The 15,806-nt window shown below is 40.5% G+C and overlaps 2 protein-coding genes across 11 annotated transcripts in view; both read left to right on the forward strand.

Annotated features, from left to right (window-relative positions):
• The window catches only part of LOC115936224 (metabotropic glutamate receptor 5-like), a 381,806-nt gene extending 379,615 nt beyond the window's left edge, over window positions 1-2,191 (forward strand). Inside the window, exons 4-5 of the mRNA XM_055354195.2 lie at window positions 63-180; window positions 2,101-2,191. Coding sequence (XP_055210170.2) covers window positions 63-66 — 4 coding nt within the window. The 3' untranslated portion in view covers window positions 67-180; window positions 2,101-2,191. The remainder of the gene's footprint in view (window positions 1-62; window positions 181-2,100) is intronic.
• Window positions 2,192-2,255: 64 nt separating this feature from the next.
• LOC109028759 (septin-7-like) overlaps window positions 2,256-15,806 on the forward strand; it is a 39,262-nt gene continuing 25,711 nt past the window's right edge. For 3 of the 10 annotated variants that reach the window (XM_063711206.1, XM_063711205.1, XM_063711204.1), the window contains exons 1-6: window positions 2,257-2,602; window positions 5,448-5,554; window positions 5,916-6,017; window positions 7,147-7,281; window positions 13,342-13,449; window positions 14,302-14,415. In XM_063711206.1, coding sequence (XP_063567276.1) covers window positions 6,013-6,017; window positions 7,147-7,281; window positions 13,342-13,449; window positions 14,302-14,415 — 362 coding nt within the window. In that variant the 5' untranslated portion in view covers window positions 2,257-2,602; window positions 5,448-5,554; window positions 5,916-6,012. Of the gene's footprint in view, window positions 2,603-5,447; window positions 5,555-5,915; window positions 6,018-7,146; window positions 7,282-8,345; window positions 8,430-12,055; window positions 12,213-13,341; window positions 13,450-14,301; window positions 14,416-15,806 lie in introns of all 10 variants that reach the window. The other 7 variants (XR_008669338.2, XR_004071751.3, XR_010135474.1 and 4 more) reach the window with 5 other exon arrangements.

Below are 15,806 nucleotides of genomic sequence, written 5' to 3' on the forward strand. Positions count from 1 at the left end.
GACCACTCAGATACAATAAGCTGTCTTTTTAGATGAGTATATTTGTTATTCTTATTTTATAGCTAAGAAACCGGTTAGAAGAATGCTATTTGATTGGACCATGTTGCATTTCTGGACAGTGCAGCTGAGATCATACTTCGTGTGTAACTCCACTAGCCTACCAGGGTGCCTCTCATAAAGGTAAGAAATGTAAATTTGGCCTAATATACAGTTTCCAGGGCAGCACTGGGTCAATTCTACATACAGTACTTCTATGTTCATCAAGGGAAACCTTAAGGAAAGGTGAAAATGCTTCTAGAAGGCAACTGGACACCAGCGCCCTTGTTTGTTGCCTTTGGGCTCTTCCTCTAAGGCCAATAGTGACCTGAAATTACTGACTAACTGTTCCAATCAAGTGGACAAAATGGTACTAAGGTCGTCAACATCAGACAAATTCACTTGAGGACCTATGTGCTCTGAAAGACAAAACTGCTTTTGTAAAGGATACTGTATTTCAGAAAAACATAATCATATTACAACTAATAACACTGTAAAATGCTGATGTGTTGAATGCTACTTTAGAAAAACATGTTCAAATCTAGGAAAAAAAATTCTGATAGAAAACTACATATCGGCTGGGCGAGGTGGCTCATGCCTGTAATCCCAGCACTTTGGGAGGCTGAGGCGGGCAGATCACGAGGTCAGGAGCTCAAGACCAGCCTGACCGACATGGTGAAATGCCATCTCTACTAAAGATAGAAAAAGTTAGCCAGACGTGGTGGTGTGTGCCTATAATTCCCAGCTACTCAGGAGGCTGAGGCAGGAGAATCACTTGAACCCAGGAGGTAGAGGTTGCAGTGAGCCAGTGAGCCAAGATCACACCACTGCACCCCAACCTACGTGACAGAACAAGACTCTGTCTCAAAAAAAAAAAAAAAAAAAAGAAAGAAAGAAAGAAAGAAAATTACGTGTCAATTATCTAGCTAGCTAGCTAACTATCTAGAGACAGGCTTTCATTCTATTGCTCAGGATGGAGAGCAGTGGGATGATCACAGCTCACTGCAGCCTTGAGCTCCTGGCCTCAAGTGATCCTCCTGCCTCAGCCTCCTAAGTAGCTAGGGCCCCACGTGGACACATTTACACCTTGGTTTTTTGTTTGTTTTATAGAGATAGTGTTTCACTACATTGCCCAGGTTGGTGTCAAACTGGAGTCTCGCTGTGTCGCCCAGGCTGGAGTGCAGTGGTGCGATCTCGGCTCACTGCAACCTCCGCCTCCTGGGTTCAAGCGATTCTCCTGTATCAGCCTCCCGAGGAGCTGGGACTTCAGCCATGCACCACCACATACGGCTAATTTTTGTATTTTTTGTAGAGACTGGGTTTCACCATGGCCAGGCTAGTCTCAAACTCCTGACCTCAGGTGATCCACCCGCCTCGACCTCCCAAAGTGCTGGGATTGCAGGTGTCAGCCAGCAAGCCTGGACGAGCACTTTATGTTATTAAATAGCCTAATCCAAGCAGGGCGCGGTCCCTCACGCCTGTAATCCCGACAACTCTGATGGCCAAGGTGAGAAGATCGCTTAAACCCAGTTGTTCGAAACCGGCCTGGGCAACATAGCGAGACCCCCATCTCTACAAAAGGTACAAAAATTTGGCCAGGTGCGCACCGCGCCTGGCTAATTTTTGTATCTTTTGTAGAGACCGGGTTTCATCATGTTGCCCAGGCTGGTCTCAAACTCCTGAGCCCAAGCCATCCATCCTCCCGCCTCGGCCTCCCAAAACGCTGGGATTACAGGGCCCAGCCAGCCTCATGTTTTATTTAAGCAGTCCCTCCCCGTTGCACACTTGGATAGTTTTTATTTTTTTTATTTTTTTAGACAGGGTTTACCTCAGTCTGGCAGGCTGCAATGCTGTGGTGGGATCATAGCTCATTGGAGCCTTGAACCTTGGGGTTCAAGTAGCTGGGGGCTGAGGTAGGACTACAGAGATCTGGTCGCGCCATATTGCTAGGTTGCTCTTGGCCTGAAGGGATCCTCCAGCCTCGGCCGCGCCCGCACATAATTTTCTAGTTTTGACCGATATAAACACTGTGCTTGGTCTGAGTTTTCAACTACCCTTCTCCAGCTAGCAACACACAGGACCTAGCGGGGAGGTCCTCGTTACCAGGCTCCACTCTGAGGAGAAGACTGCCCAGCTGCAAGCACCATACAGCCCCAGTAACGTCGCCAAACGCCCGCGCCTGTGACGTCGCCGAAGGCCCACCTCTATGTCGTAGCCGAGGACCGTCTCTCACGCGGAGCCAATCGGAACTCGCGGAGGGGCTGTTGGGGCTTCCAGGAGGGCGCATGTGCGGATGGCTGGCCGCAGGCGGCCGGGCGGGCTGTAACCCGCCGCTGAACTGGCGCTTCTGTGTCCAGAGGCTTCGGCCTGGCCGTCGTCGCCTATAAGCTACGAGGAGGAGATTTACGACTTGTCCGGGCGCAGCAAAGGCCAGACTCTGCGCGAACAGGCGCTGCGCACGAACCGGCAGGCACCTGGCGGGCACCATCGCACGGTGGCGCAGAAGCTCCTCAATGGCCAGCGCCAGCTGCAGCCGCGGCCGCGCACTCGTCTCACCTGAGCTTGGGTACGTGCGCCCCACAACACCTCCCCCAGCCAGGGCCCGGGGACCCCCGGGAGCGTCCCCCCGCTACCTGGCGCCGCTCATCCTGGGCGGGGTCGGTCCCCTCTGAGGCTGCCCCTCATTAGGGAGCTGCACCCCCGAGCTTGACCTCTGAAGGCCCTTTGCGATAGCATTAAGCCTTTGAAACTTTGTAGCGGGTTAGAAGGGGCTAGGAAACGAAGAAAACATCTTTTTAAAAATATAAGCGATCGGCCGGGAGCGGTGGCCCACGCCTGTAATCCTAATACTTTGGTAGGCCGAGGCGGGTGGATCACGAGGTCAGGAGTTCAAGACCAGCCTGGCCAGCATGGTGAAACCCCGTCTCTACTAAAAACACAAAAATTAGCCGGGCGTGGTGGCGGGCGCCGGTAATCCCAGCTACTCGGGAGGCTGAGGCAGAGAATTGTTTGAACCCGGGAGGCGGAGGTTGCAGTGGGCCGAGATCGCGCCACTGCACTCCAGCCTGTTGGACAGACTGACATAACGTCTAAACAAGCAAATATATGTATGTATTTATATATATGCAATCCAGCCCGGGAGGTTGAGATTACAGTGAGCCGAGATTATATAAGCGATCAAGCACGGGAGGTTGAGGTTACAGTGAGCCGAAATTGTGCCATTGCACTCCAGTCTGTGTGACAGAGAGAGACTCTGTCTCTAAAAAATTATATGTAAGTGAGAGCTTTTCTTCCAGCGCTCATGCTCAGATTGAAGAAAGTAATTGGGCCAGGACCGGTGACTCACGCCTGTAATCCGAGCACTTTGGGGGGCCGAGGCCGGCGGATCGCTTGAGCTCAGGAGTTCCAGACTAGCTTGGGCAACATGGTGAAACCCTGTCTCTACAAAAATACAAACAATTAGCTGGGCATGGTGGCACGCGCTTGTAGTCCCTGCTGCTTGCGGGACGGAGGCGGGAGGATCGCTTGAGCCTCAATCCTCACTGCAGCCTCCACCTCCTGGGCTCAGGCAATCCATTTCAGCCTCCCAAAGTGCTGGGATTACAGGAACGAGCCATCGTGCCTGGCCTTACGCTATATTTTAATGCTTTTTTTGAAAACGGAAACTTTTACAGGCAATTCACTTCTTCATACTAATGATAAGGAAATGATGCTGTTCTGTCCTGTTACGTGTTTTGTTTGTGTGTATGTGTGTGTGTGTTTTTCTTTTTTGAGACAGGGTCTTGCTCTATTGCCCTGGCTGGAGTGAGGTGGCGCAATCATGGCTCAAGGAATCCTTCCCCGTCAGCCTCCCCGGTAGCTAGGACTGACTACAGGTGCATGCTACCACCCTGGGCTAATTCTTTTTTTGAAGTGGAGTATCACTCTGTCTCCTAGGCTGGAGTGCAGTGGTGCAATCTTGGCTCACTGCAGGCTGGTCTCAAACTCCTAACTTCAGATGGTCCACCCGCCTTGGCATCCCAAAGTGCTAGGATTACAAGTGTGACCCACTGTGCCCGGTGATTTTGCTCATTTTAGATACTAGAACTTTTTAATTTAATTTTTTTTTTTTTGTTTTTCTGAGATGGAGTCTTGCTTTGTCGCCAGGCTGGAGTGCAGTGGCGTAATCTTGGCTCACTGCAACCTCTGCCTCCTGAGTTCAAGCGATTCTCCTGCCTCAGCCTCCCGAGTAGCTGGGACTACAGGTGTGCACCACCACACCAGGAGTTCAAGGCTGCAGTGAGCCATGATCGTGCCACTGCACTCCAGCCTGGGCAACAGAGCGAGACCCTGACTCCACAAGTAAATAAGTCAACATCATATGATCTGTACCAGGGTACAGGCAGGTGCTATTATCCCCACTTTTCATCCTCAACTCTGAGTTGAGTCATAAATCAACCTCTAGTAAAAAGTGGCATGCTCTCAGTCAAAGGGGCAAGCCCAAACCACGTGGAAAGGATCTTATCTCTCTTGAGAGCTAATATAAAAAGAATTCCTCCTCGATATAAGCATTGTGACATCAGTTACTTAGGCTAAACATGCCTATTATGCTAAGTGAATTATTAACAATAAATACTTTGTGCCGTGTTAATTATCATAATATGATTTATAATTTGTTTTAACCGTAGGTTATATGTACCTTGAAGCCATTTATATTTTGGTATACTTGTAATGGTTACTATACACTAGACTATGTGTATTGGACTAGACATGGAGGGTCAAAAAAGAGTATGTGATCAGAGTAGAAATCATGCCCTGGCTTCCTTCGTGTCTACCTCCTACCTCAAGTAGAAGCAGTAGAAAAAGTAATTACCTAAGATTTTTTGGATTCTGGTTTGTGGAGAAGCACCCTTATATTTAGGCTGATGGGTGGCTAAATTAGAAAGTATTTTTTGTGATTTAGAATTTTATACGGAGATGTTCATTGTGATTAATTATTCTTTGTATTAGCAGATTTTTGCTTTTTATAGCTGCATGATTTCTTTATTATTCATTGATTATTGTCTATTAATAAAGAAAAACTTTATTTCACTAAAACAGCGATATATAATCCAAGTTGGGTTTTTTAATAATGACTGACATTTTTCTTTGGGAATACATTACTGTTAAAAATGTAGATTATTAGATACATTATTTTTAATGAATATGAGTGGTATAATTAGAAGGCTGAAAAGAATCCTTGGAAACATTAGTTTAATTTGATAGCTAAGAAACTGAGGAGAAGATATTCTTTGTAGCATATTTTCTAAAGTCATTTCATTGTCTCACCAAGAAGTACTTTCATAAAGCCAGTTCGATTCTAGCATCTGTTGAATATTTAAGGTTGAGTAAAGTGGGTGAGTTTAACAGATATTTTCCCTTATTTCTTTTAGGCGAATGTGGATTGGGAAAGTCGACATTAATCAACTCATTATTCCTCATAGATTTGTATTCTCCAGAGTATCCAGGTCCTTCTCACAGAATTAAAAAGACTGTATAGGTATGGATATTAGTATTGTTAATTGATGATAAGCTGGAATAATATTAATACACACAAAGCACATGTTGTAACTTTTATTATGCTTCCTTAGAGGTAAGATGCAAACTTGGGCTTAGCCAGTGTAAGATGATAAATATGACTTCATAAAATTAAAAAAAAAAAAAGAAGAAGTACAGTTAATCAGAAGAATTATCTTGACTAGAACTTTCCAAATTTGTCCTAAGGACTCTCCTAGAGATGACACTGTGACATAATAACCAATTCCCCTGGAGTTGTGCTGTCTAGTATGATAGTCATTTGCCATATGTATAAATCAATTAAAAATAATTAAATTAAAAATGCAATTTCTCATTTGCTCCAGATACATTTCAAGTGCTCAACAGCCACATGTGGCAAGTGGCTGCCATTTTGTGCAGCACATATATGAAGATTTTCATCATTGCAGGAAATTGCATTGGATGAGGTAGAGAAAACATGATTTTTAGAAAAGCTATTGTTATTTAAATACAGTGTTCTATATTAGTCAGTGGGATAATACCATATCATAGTTGAATGGCAATAGCAATTCTGTAAGACTCCCAAGTTATATGTGATCTAATTTACTGCTTCTCAGTCTTTGCTATGCCTTCCAATCCTGGGTATCCTGTGAAATTTAGTTCTTCTAGTAGGTCTGAGATGGGCTGTATTTCTACATTTCTAACAAGATTCCAGGTGATACTGATGCTGCTGAATGGTAGATCACACTTTATATAGCAAGGGACTAGACTCTAGATGTGCACTTCTTATTAAATGGTACAGCAGCCTGTAGTCACTTCTCATCTTAGCAAAGGTCACCAAACTTCAAGTAACATGACTTGGGTTTGTATACAAACTTTGCCACTTATTTGATAAAGTTGTTTAACTTCTTTAAACCCATTTACTTTTCTATAAAATGGAGATAATACCTATCATAAAATTGTTTTTAAGACATACTCTAAAATAATGTAGCTAGATAGAAGAATTCTCATTATTGTAAGAAATTTAAAACTGTTTGCTTTAATTTTATCCATTTGTATAAATTCTATCTCAATCCTAATTTAAACCTGATATTTAGACCTTCAGTTTTTCCGTAAGTCCTAAGTGAAGAAAACAACTATGAAATTTTAGTCTGAAGTAATTATCTTAGTATTTTATAAATAATACTTTTATTTTTGTTTGAATTCACATTGTTTTTGAGGTATTTTTCTGTCAACTCTTAAAACTCCTGAGTTCATCATGAAGTTTTTATATTATTTAAAGTAATCTCTCATTTGAAATTTAAAACTGAATATAATTGTTTTCATATTATGAAGTGTGTTATTAGTGCAAATAATATGCTATTAATTTAGCTGTGTTTCGATAATAGTTTATTTTCTTTCATTTGAAACGTTTTGAAATAATAAAGATTTATTCAACATAATTTATATTTTTGAATCTTTATATAGACTAACTGGACATGTCTTCCACTGGTAAATTCATTTTGCCTATTTGAAAATATTGATTATTGTCCATTAACAGTCGTCAGTTAATTCATATGTAGAATTGCAACTTAATTGTTTATTTGCATTCTATAGCTGGCAGCCTGTTATTGATTACATTGATAGTAAATTTGAGGACTACCTAAATGCAGAATCATGCGTGAACAGACATCAGATGCCTGATAAAAGGGTGCAGTGTTGTTTATACTTCATTGCTCCTTCAGGACATGGGTCAGTACCTTGATACTTCTGATTCCTTTTTGTTGTTGTTGCTTACTGTTACCTGTATGTGCATATTTTAGTAATCTTGAAGTTTGTGAAGTACATACAACTATACCCATTATGAAGTACCAAATTTCATGTAGAAATGTCTTAGTTGAAAAGCCTTTTTAAGTCCTGTATAAGCTAAGTGATTTTACTCCTTAGTTCTTTATTCATAAGGATTTTCCCTGCTTCATGGAAATAAACAGTGTTGCCACCATGGTTTGAGGTCTCAATGTGGCAAATTTAGCTTTCATGTTGACCACTCTGCTACCAGTTGAACTACCAAATGAAGACAAGCAGCCATACAAGTTAGACGTATTCAAAATCAAAGATGCTATTTATTATAAGTCTCATAAGAGATGGTTATCAAAAGCACTTGCATGCCAATGTTTTCTTGTGCCATTTCTTTCTACAATAAATCTATTTGGCTTCTGTTTCACCTTAGCTGTCATAGACATGTCGTTTAGGTATCATATTGTCATTACTAACTTTTTGTTTATTAAGGCATAAGACCTAAGAATCTAGACATTAATCTGATGTGATTGTCCTGTTATAGTTAGCCTGTACTCCCTTTTTTTGTTGTTTGTACTTCCCCTTTATTTTGAGTACATATATGTGTCATTGACAACTGCAGATTTTTGCAATTATTATTCCTCAGTCTTTTCGTTTGGGTAAGTAACTCAGCATACCTAATTCAGCCACCTGATAATTGTAACTCCACCATCTCTCCACTGAAAGAACTGTAGTATCATCAGGCTAAACAGCATTAAGTTATCTAATGCTCACATTACAGTAGTAGTGTAAACCAATTCCTTCAAGTATACCTTTCTCTTCAGTTTTTGGCTTCTCACTCTCTTTTTTTTTTTTTTTAATGGATGGGTCAATGCCCATTATCACTCTAGATAGATAAGGGAGCCTTAATTATATACTTATATTTTTGCACTGTCAGATTGGAGTGGGGTAAAAATGTTTCTTCTTTTATGTCTAATACTCTTTTTTTATTTTTATTTTATTTTTTTGCTGTGCCCTAGACCATTACATAACTGAAGACTCCCACCTTCAGGCAGGATTGTGTAGTACATGTTTGTAACTACTTCACATTGCCTTTTGTTGAGGTAATTTCAGTTTTTATTATTGTTATTATACTTTAAGTTTTAGGGTACATGTGCACAACGTGCAGGTTGGTTACATATGTATACATGTGCCATGTTGGTTTGCTGCTCCCATTAACTCGTCATTTACATTAGGTATTTCTCCTAATGCTATCCCTCCCCCATCCCCCCACCCCATGACAGGCCCCGGTGTGTGATGTTCCCCACCCTCTGTCGAAGTGTTCTTATTGTTCAGTTCCCACCTATGAGTGAGAACATGCGGTGTTTGGTTTTCTGTCCTTGTGATAGTTTGCTGAGAATGATGGTTTCCAGCTTCATCCATGTCCCTACAAGGGACATCAACTCATCCTTTTTATGGCTGCATAGTATTCCATGGTGTATATGTGCTACATTTTCTTAATCCAGTCTATCATTTAACGGTGTTCTCAGTTTACATATTTAAATCACTAAACTGACTCTTTGACTTAAAAGGCTCAAAAAAAGTAATCTCAAAAATACAGCACACTGTATAACCTTTTATGAGTATTTATGTAGCTTCTTGAATTTATGTTTTTAAATCTTTCTCATTTAACTTGTCAGGGCCTTTTCCTGAAAGCCTTCTGAGTGAAATCTTAACCTGCAGTTAAGTCAATAAAATTTGTCAGCTTATAACCAATTTTATTATTTTAGATCTGGACTCTCTCCAAGTTTAGTAATTCTCATGAAATCACATTCCTCCCATCCCTTTGGGGAAAATTTTATTTCTTAAAATTGCATGGGAAATGAGAGCTTTTTTAAAAGAAAAGTTTTTATATTCAAATGATATCTAGTGGCTTTGCACCATTTCTTATTTGTCACAAGGGGTAAGATGTTTAAAATTGCTATATCTTATATATAAAATGTGCTTTTGAATAATTTCTCAGTTTAACTAGTTTTAGAAATGGAGCAAAGTTTTGCCCATTGGCACATGATATTGTGGATTAAGTGAAAGAATATGAGGCCGGGCGCTATGGCTCACGCCTGTAATCCCAGCACTTTGGGAGGCTGAGGCGGGCGGATCACCTGAGGTCGAGAGTTCGAGACCAGACTGACCAACATGGAGAAACCCCATGTCTACTAAAAATACAAAATTAGCCGGCCGTGGTGGTTCATGTCTGTAATCCGAGCTACTAAGGAGGCTGAGTCAGGACAATCGCTTGAACCTTGGAGGCGGAGGTTACAGTGAGCCGAGATCACACCATTGCACTCTAGCCTGGGCAACAAGAGTGAAACTCCTTCTCCTCAAAAAAAAGAATATGACACAGAATTTTATGTATAGAGTTCCAGATACGCTGCTCACTACAGACTGAAATTCCATGCAGTTTAATAACTTAATCAGAGCCTTTCCATCTTGTCTGGGTAGTCCCTAGTTTCCCTTTTTAGAGGGATTTGTTTTTAGAGTAATTATAAATTGGTCCAACAGTGTACTTTCAGTGCCTCCTACCTCCCTCTACAAAGTATGAACTGCATGCATGGCTAATTTATGATTTCAGTTATTATTGCTTCATGTGCGTTGTTCCTTATTTTGTAGCTATTATTAAAGTAAAAAACTGACTTTGAACATGAATTTTAAAATAGTGTTTTATCCTTCAAGTATTAATTACCACTTTTAGAAAAACTGGTGTCATCCAGTGAGTTTTATACAGGATTTTTTTCCTTTAGAAATACATACACACAAAAAAAATTTTTCATTTACCCTGTAGTTGTTTATTATGCTGTAGACTTTGAGGTTAAATAGTCTTTTCTCTCTAGTGTGGGTTTATCTTCTAGAAATGATAAAGGATTTTCTATTGCTTAAAAACAAGATTTACAAACTAAATTTGTTGGTGAAAAGACCAGCCAATATAAAACTAAAAGGACAGAAGAAAAAAACTCAACCAGAATGTAATATACATGTGAACTAAATGTTTTCTGTTGCTGACGTTTTGTAGGCTTCTGAAATTTAATGAGACTTTTACAAGGTTTACCATTTCTCCTAAAGTTTAATTTTTAAACTGACTTAAATGTTTTTTGACCCTTTGGTTATATTTAAGAAGTTGTCTTCTCTAATTTCCTTGTCATGTTTATTTTTAAATATTTTTCTCTTTAAAAGTTGGGATATTATAATAAGTATTCAGCAAGTATTGATTTGCGTTTAAATATAAAATCTTGTTATTTGGATTTTAATACTTTATATTAAATGCCTTTAAGATTTATTAAAATTTTAGATTAATTGAACTCTGCTTTTTTGTCACTGGATTAATAAGCAGGCTTGTATCTGACATAATAGCTTAATAAGGCAGTGACAATTTAAATTAGTCATGAGTATAAATTGAAAAACCATAACAATTTAGAAATCTGAGATTGAATAATTCATGGCATTTCTATTTAGTGTTTTATATAATGATTAATAAAAAGAAGCAAAACTTAATTTTTTTTTCAAAGATGGATAGGTTCAGGCCAGATGCAGTGGCTTACACCTGTAATCCCAGCACTTTGGGGACCAAGGCAGGAGGATTGCTTGAGGCCTCAGAGTAGGCAACATAGTGACATCCTGTCTCTACAAAAAAAAAAAATTAGTTGGGGCTGGGCGCAGTGACTCACACCTGTAATTGTAGCACTTTGGGAGGCTGAGGCAGGGGATCACCTGAGGTCAGGAGTTCAAGACCAGCCTGGCCAACATGGTGAAACCTCGTCTCTGCTAAAAATAAAAAAATTAGCTGGACGTGGTGGCGGATGCCTGTAATCCCAGCTACTTGGGAGGCTGAGGCAGGAGAATCACTCGAACCCGGGAGGCAGAGGTTGCTGTGAGCCAAGATTGTGCTACTGCACTCCAGACTGGGCAATAAGAGTGAAACTCAAAAAAAAAAAAAAATTAGTTGGGCATGGAGGCACACTCCTGTAGTCCTAGCTACTTAGGAGTCGAAGTGGAAGAATTGGAGGCTATGGTGAGCTATGACTACACCACTGCACTCCAGCCTGGGTGACAGAGCAAGACTCTGTCAAAAAAGTAAATAGAAATGGATAGGTTCTTTTAGTTAACACTAGTGAGGCAGGAACACAGTTTACAGATAATATAAACAGTGTTATTCCATCCACACACTCTTTTTCATTGTGCTCCCTGTTCTCTGAATGCCAGTGTCAAGTTTCAAGGGATTTAAGACAAGGAGAATTAGAATAGGCAGCTATCTTAATTCTCCATGTTTGCTTTCTCCCCCTCACTGTCTCTTTCTGCCTGTCAGCCTTACTACCACAGTGAAGTATATATAGTAATCTTTGTTAGTAAAAAGACTGGACTATCTTATTAGTCTTAGGACTCTGATCTCCCCAATTTTAGTATATATGTTTCTCTTTCTTCATTTTAAAATGTCAGTCAATTCAATTATTAGTATGTCAATAAAATTAATAACAGAATGAGACCTTTATTTCATTTTTCTCATGTTTTTGTAAAAATTAAGGAGTACCACTTTAGAATGGTAGTCCTTTTCAAAATATTTCTAGTGTCTTCATTTATTCTTGTGAAACATAAAGTTTTAGTCCACAGTGTATTCTAAATTTGAGGACTTTGGTTCTCATTTAGAATTGCTAAAGGACATAAGGAAAATCACAGCAGCTTACTTTTTCCTCAACAGATATTTGGGCACCTTCACGAGTGTTAGGTACCATGCTAGGTCCTGAGGATACAGATGAATGAGACAAGGCCCTCACTGCGAAGAGTATTTCAGTGAGGAGATGGGAGAAACAAATACAGATGCTCTTCGACTTGGGACAGGGTTACATTAACCCATCGTAAGTTGAAGATATGTTTGATACACCTTGCCTACTAAACATTATAGCGTAGCCTACAGTTGGACAAAATCATCTAACATAAAGCCTATTTTGTGATAATGTTTTGAATATCTCATGTAATTTATTGAATACTATACTGAAAGTAAAAAACAGAATGGTTGTATGGTTTCTATTCAATGCGTATTGCTTGCACACTATCAAAAATTTGAAAAATTGTTAAGTGGAATCATAGTTAGTGAGGAAGCATCTGTATGCAGGCAGGCAATTACTGTACAGCACATTAAGTGTTGTGACCACATAGAAATATGCCTAGTATTAGGTTGGAGAAGGATTCCCAGTGGAAATTGGATCATAAACCAGTGTCCTGAGGATGAGTAGGAATTACAGGCCAAGGAGAAGCAGGATGATAATGGAGGGTGTTCCAGCCAAGGTAGTAGCCTGTGGCCGGATGTCAAAGTATGGTGCTTTCAAGGAATTGTAAGAAGTTCAAAAAGGTTGGCACATTGGAAGTAGGAGGCAAAGGAAATGCTAGGAATGCTAAGAGATGAGGTCAGCTGGAGAATCTATGTCTTCACAAGCCTTGTAGGCCATACTAGTTAAGGCATCTGGTCTTTAATAAGATTTTTGGTCAGGGCATAACTCAATAAGATTTGGATTTAGAAAGACCACTCTGACTTCATTATGGATGGTTTGTATTACAGTTATTCATTCCAAAGGTCTTGGTGGCCTAGACTAAAGTAATGGAAATGGAGATATACATACATATATATATATTTACATCTATACACATACTATATATATGGGAAGAGGATTAGAGGAGGGGAGGAATCCTAGGTTTCATACTTGAGTAATTAGGTAGACTGTAGTGCCATTCACTGAGATAGGAAACATAGAAGAGAGGAAATGAGGTTCAGATGAGCTTTTGATTGTAAGGAGCCCATGGAACACCCAGGTAGCATATCCACTGGGTAAACACAAATCTGGAACGTAACAGTGAGATATGGGCTGTGTATGAAGATTTGAGAGTCAGTTGACCAATTGAAGATAATTGAAAAGCTAACTGGGGCTGTGAAGAATCTTGTTCTCCCAAACTGATCAATTCAGTCATATTAAATGCTGTGTATTTCAGACTTAAACCATTGGATACTGAGTTTATGAAGCGTTTGCATGAAAAAGTGAACTTATTGCCAAAGCAGACACACTCACACCAGAGGAATGCCAACAGTTTAAAAAACAGGTGAGGAGGATGTGTTAACTCAGGTTTCTTATACCATTCTCCTAATTTGCAGTTTTTACTATTTTTAGTATAATGTGTTGCAATCTATTCCTCTTACTGCTTTACTGTATTGTCATTTATGCTGTATTAAAAGTAACTCTTGAATCTTCTGCCTTAGTTTTCCCCTCAAAGCTCTTATCCATTATCATAGTATCCTTATCCTTTGTCAGTTTTTAAATATGTCTGTTTTAAGTGTTTTTTTTTTCTTTCTTTCTTTTTTTGAGACGGAGTCTCGCTCTGTTGCCCAGGTTGGAGTGCAGTGGTGTGATCTCAGCTCACCGCAAGCTCTGCCTCCCGGGTTCACGCCATTCTCCTGCCTCAGCCTCCCAAGTAGCTGGGACTTACAGGCGCCTGCCACCATGTCCAGCTAATTTTTTGTATTTTTAGTAGAGACGGGGTTTCACCATGTTAGCCAGGATGGTCTCGATCTCCTGACCTCGTGATCCACCTGCCTTGGCCTCCCAAAGTGCTGGGATTACAGGCATGAACCACCGCGCCCGGTCTTAAGTGTTCTTTAATAACACCCCCACACAGACAATTTCTCCCCATAGTTTTTAGAATTATTTTCTTAAAATGAATCCCCAGGAAGTGGATTATTCTTTCAAAGGCTGTGATTATTTTTATGGGTCTTTATCTCCCCCACTCCCCATTTTGTCATGGTGCTTCCCCACTAAAACAAATTCATTTTATAAAGCGTACATCTGTTTCACTGTGACTTTGCCAGCATTGTTTGTTATTTTTATTTTGAAAACCTTTTGGGAATGAAGTGGTACCTAATCATTTCTTTATCTTTTCCTTTTATTTTCCGGAAAGTCTGAACATTTTAAAAACAAACCTTACCTTCAGCAACGCTCCAAGGATACTGCCTTCCTCTGACCCTTTTGCCATTAACTTCAATGATAGTATTACTACCCACCACAGCAAGAGGTAAACAGTACTATAAAACAAAGTATTCTTGTTCAAATACATCTCTGTAGTCCTCACAAATTCAAAAATAAAATAAGTTACATTACTCAACAGATCAGCCAAAAAAAAAATTTGATAGAAACTTTTGATAGTTTCTGCATTAGTTTTTATAGGCCACTTAACAAATATTTAGTAAAATGACATCACATGATATTACCAACAAGGTAAACAATAAATAAAATTAAATTTTCTCTTTTTTTTTTTGAGACAGAGTCTTGCTCTGTCGCCCAGGCTGGAGTGCAGTGGCGCGATCTCAGCTCACTGCAAGCTCCGCCTCCCAGGTTCACGCCATTCTCCTGCCTCAGCCTCCCCAGCAGCTGGGACTACAGGCGCATGCCGCACGCTTGGCTAATTTTTTGTATTTTTAGTAGAGACGGGGTTTCGCCGTGTTAGCCATGATGGTCTCGATCTCCTGACCTCATGATCTGCCCGCCTTGGCCTCCCAGAGTGCTGGGATTACAGGCGTGAGCCACCGCGCCCTGCCAAATTTCCTCTTTAAAGTTAAGAATATTCAAGAATATACTGGGCAAATTATTTACTAAAAATCACTACAGAAAGTTGTCCCATACTTGGGAGGAAAAAGGTAAAAAATATATTAGCATTGGCTGGGCGTGGTGGCTCATGCCTGTATCCTACTAAGTCAGGTAAGTATGTGTTAAGTCCTAAAGTTGTAGTATAGGTTGAACATTTTTTTTTTTGAGATGGAGTCTCCCTCTGTCACCCAGGCTGGAGTGCAGTGGCATGATCTCAGCTCACTGCAACCTCTGCCTCCCGAGTTCAAATGATACTTCTGCCTCAGCCTCCCGAGTAGCTGGGACTATAGGCGTGCACCACCACACCTGGCTAATTTTGGTATTTTTAGTAGAGACAGGGTTTCACCATATTGGCCAGGCTGGTCTCAAACTCCTGACCTTACGATCCTCCCGCCTCAGCCTCCCAAAGTGCTGGGATTACAGGCATGAGCCACCGCACCCCGCCTAGGTTGAACATTCTTAAAGAGAAAATTCAAAATGTGAATTGCTCCAAAATCTAAAACGTTTTGAGCACTGACATGCCGCTCAAAGGAAACGCTCACTGGAGCATTTAGAATTTTGGATTTTTGGATTAAGGATGCTCAACCAGTAAGTATAACACAGATATTCCAGAATTCCAAAAAAATTCAAAACACTTCTGGTCCCAAGCATTTCAAATAAGAGATACTCAACTTGCCCCACCCAGGCTGGCATCTCTGCCTCATCAAGTCTATTTCTGTTTTCTTATTTGAAAACATACCTAAAATTCAGGGGTTCTTTACCTGGGGCCCAAAGTTTGCTCCCAGGGAATCTAATGAACCTCCTGGAATCAAACATTTT

The sequence above is a fragment of the Gorilla gorilla genome, chromosome 9 (genome assembly GCF_029281585.2).
Source record: "Gorilla gorilla gorilla isolate KB3781 chromosome 9, NHGRI_mGorGor1-v2.1_pri, whole genome shotgun sequence".
Taxonomy (NCBI): domain Eukaryota; kingdom Metazoa; phylum Chordata; class Mammalia; order Primates; family Hominidae; genus Gorilla; species Gorilla gorilla.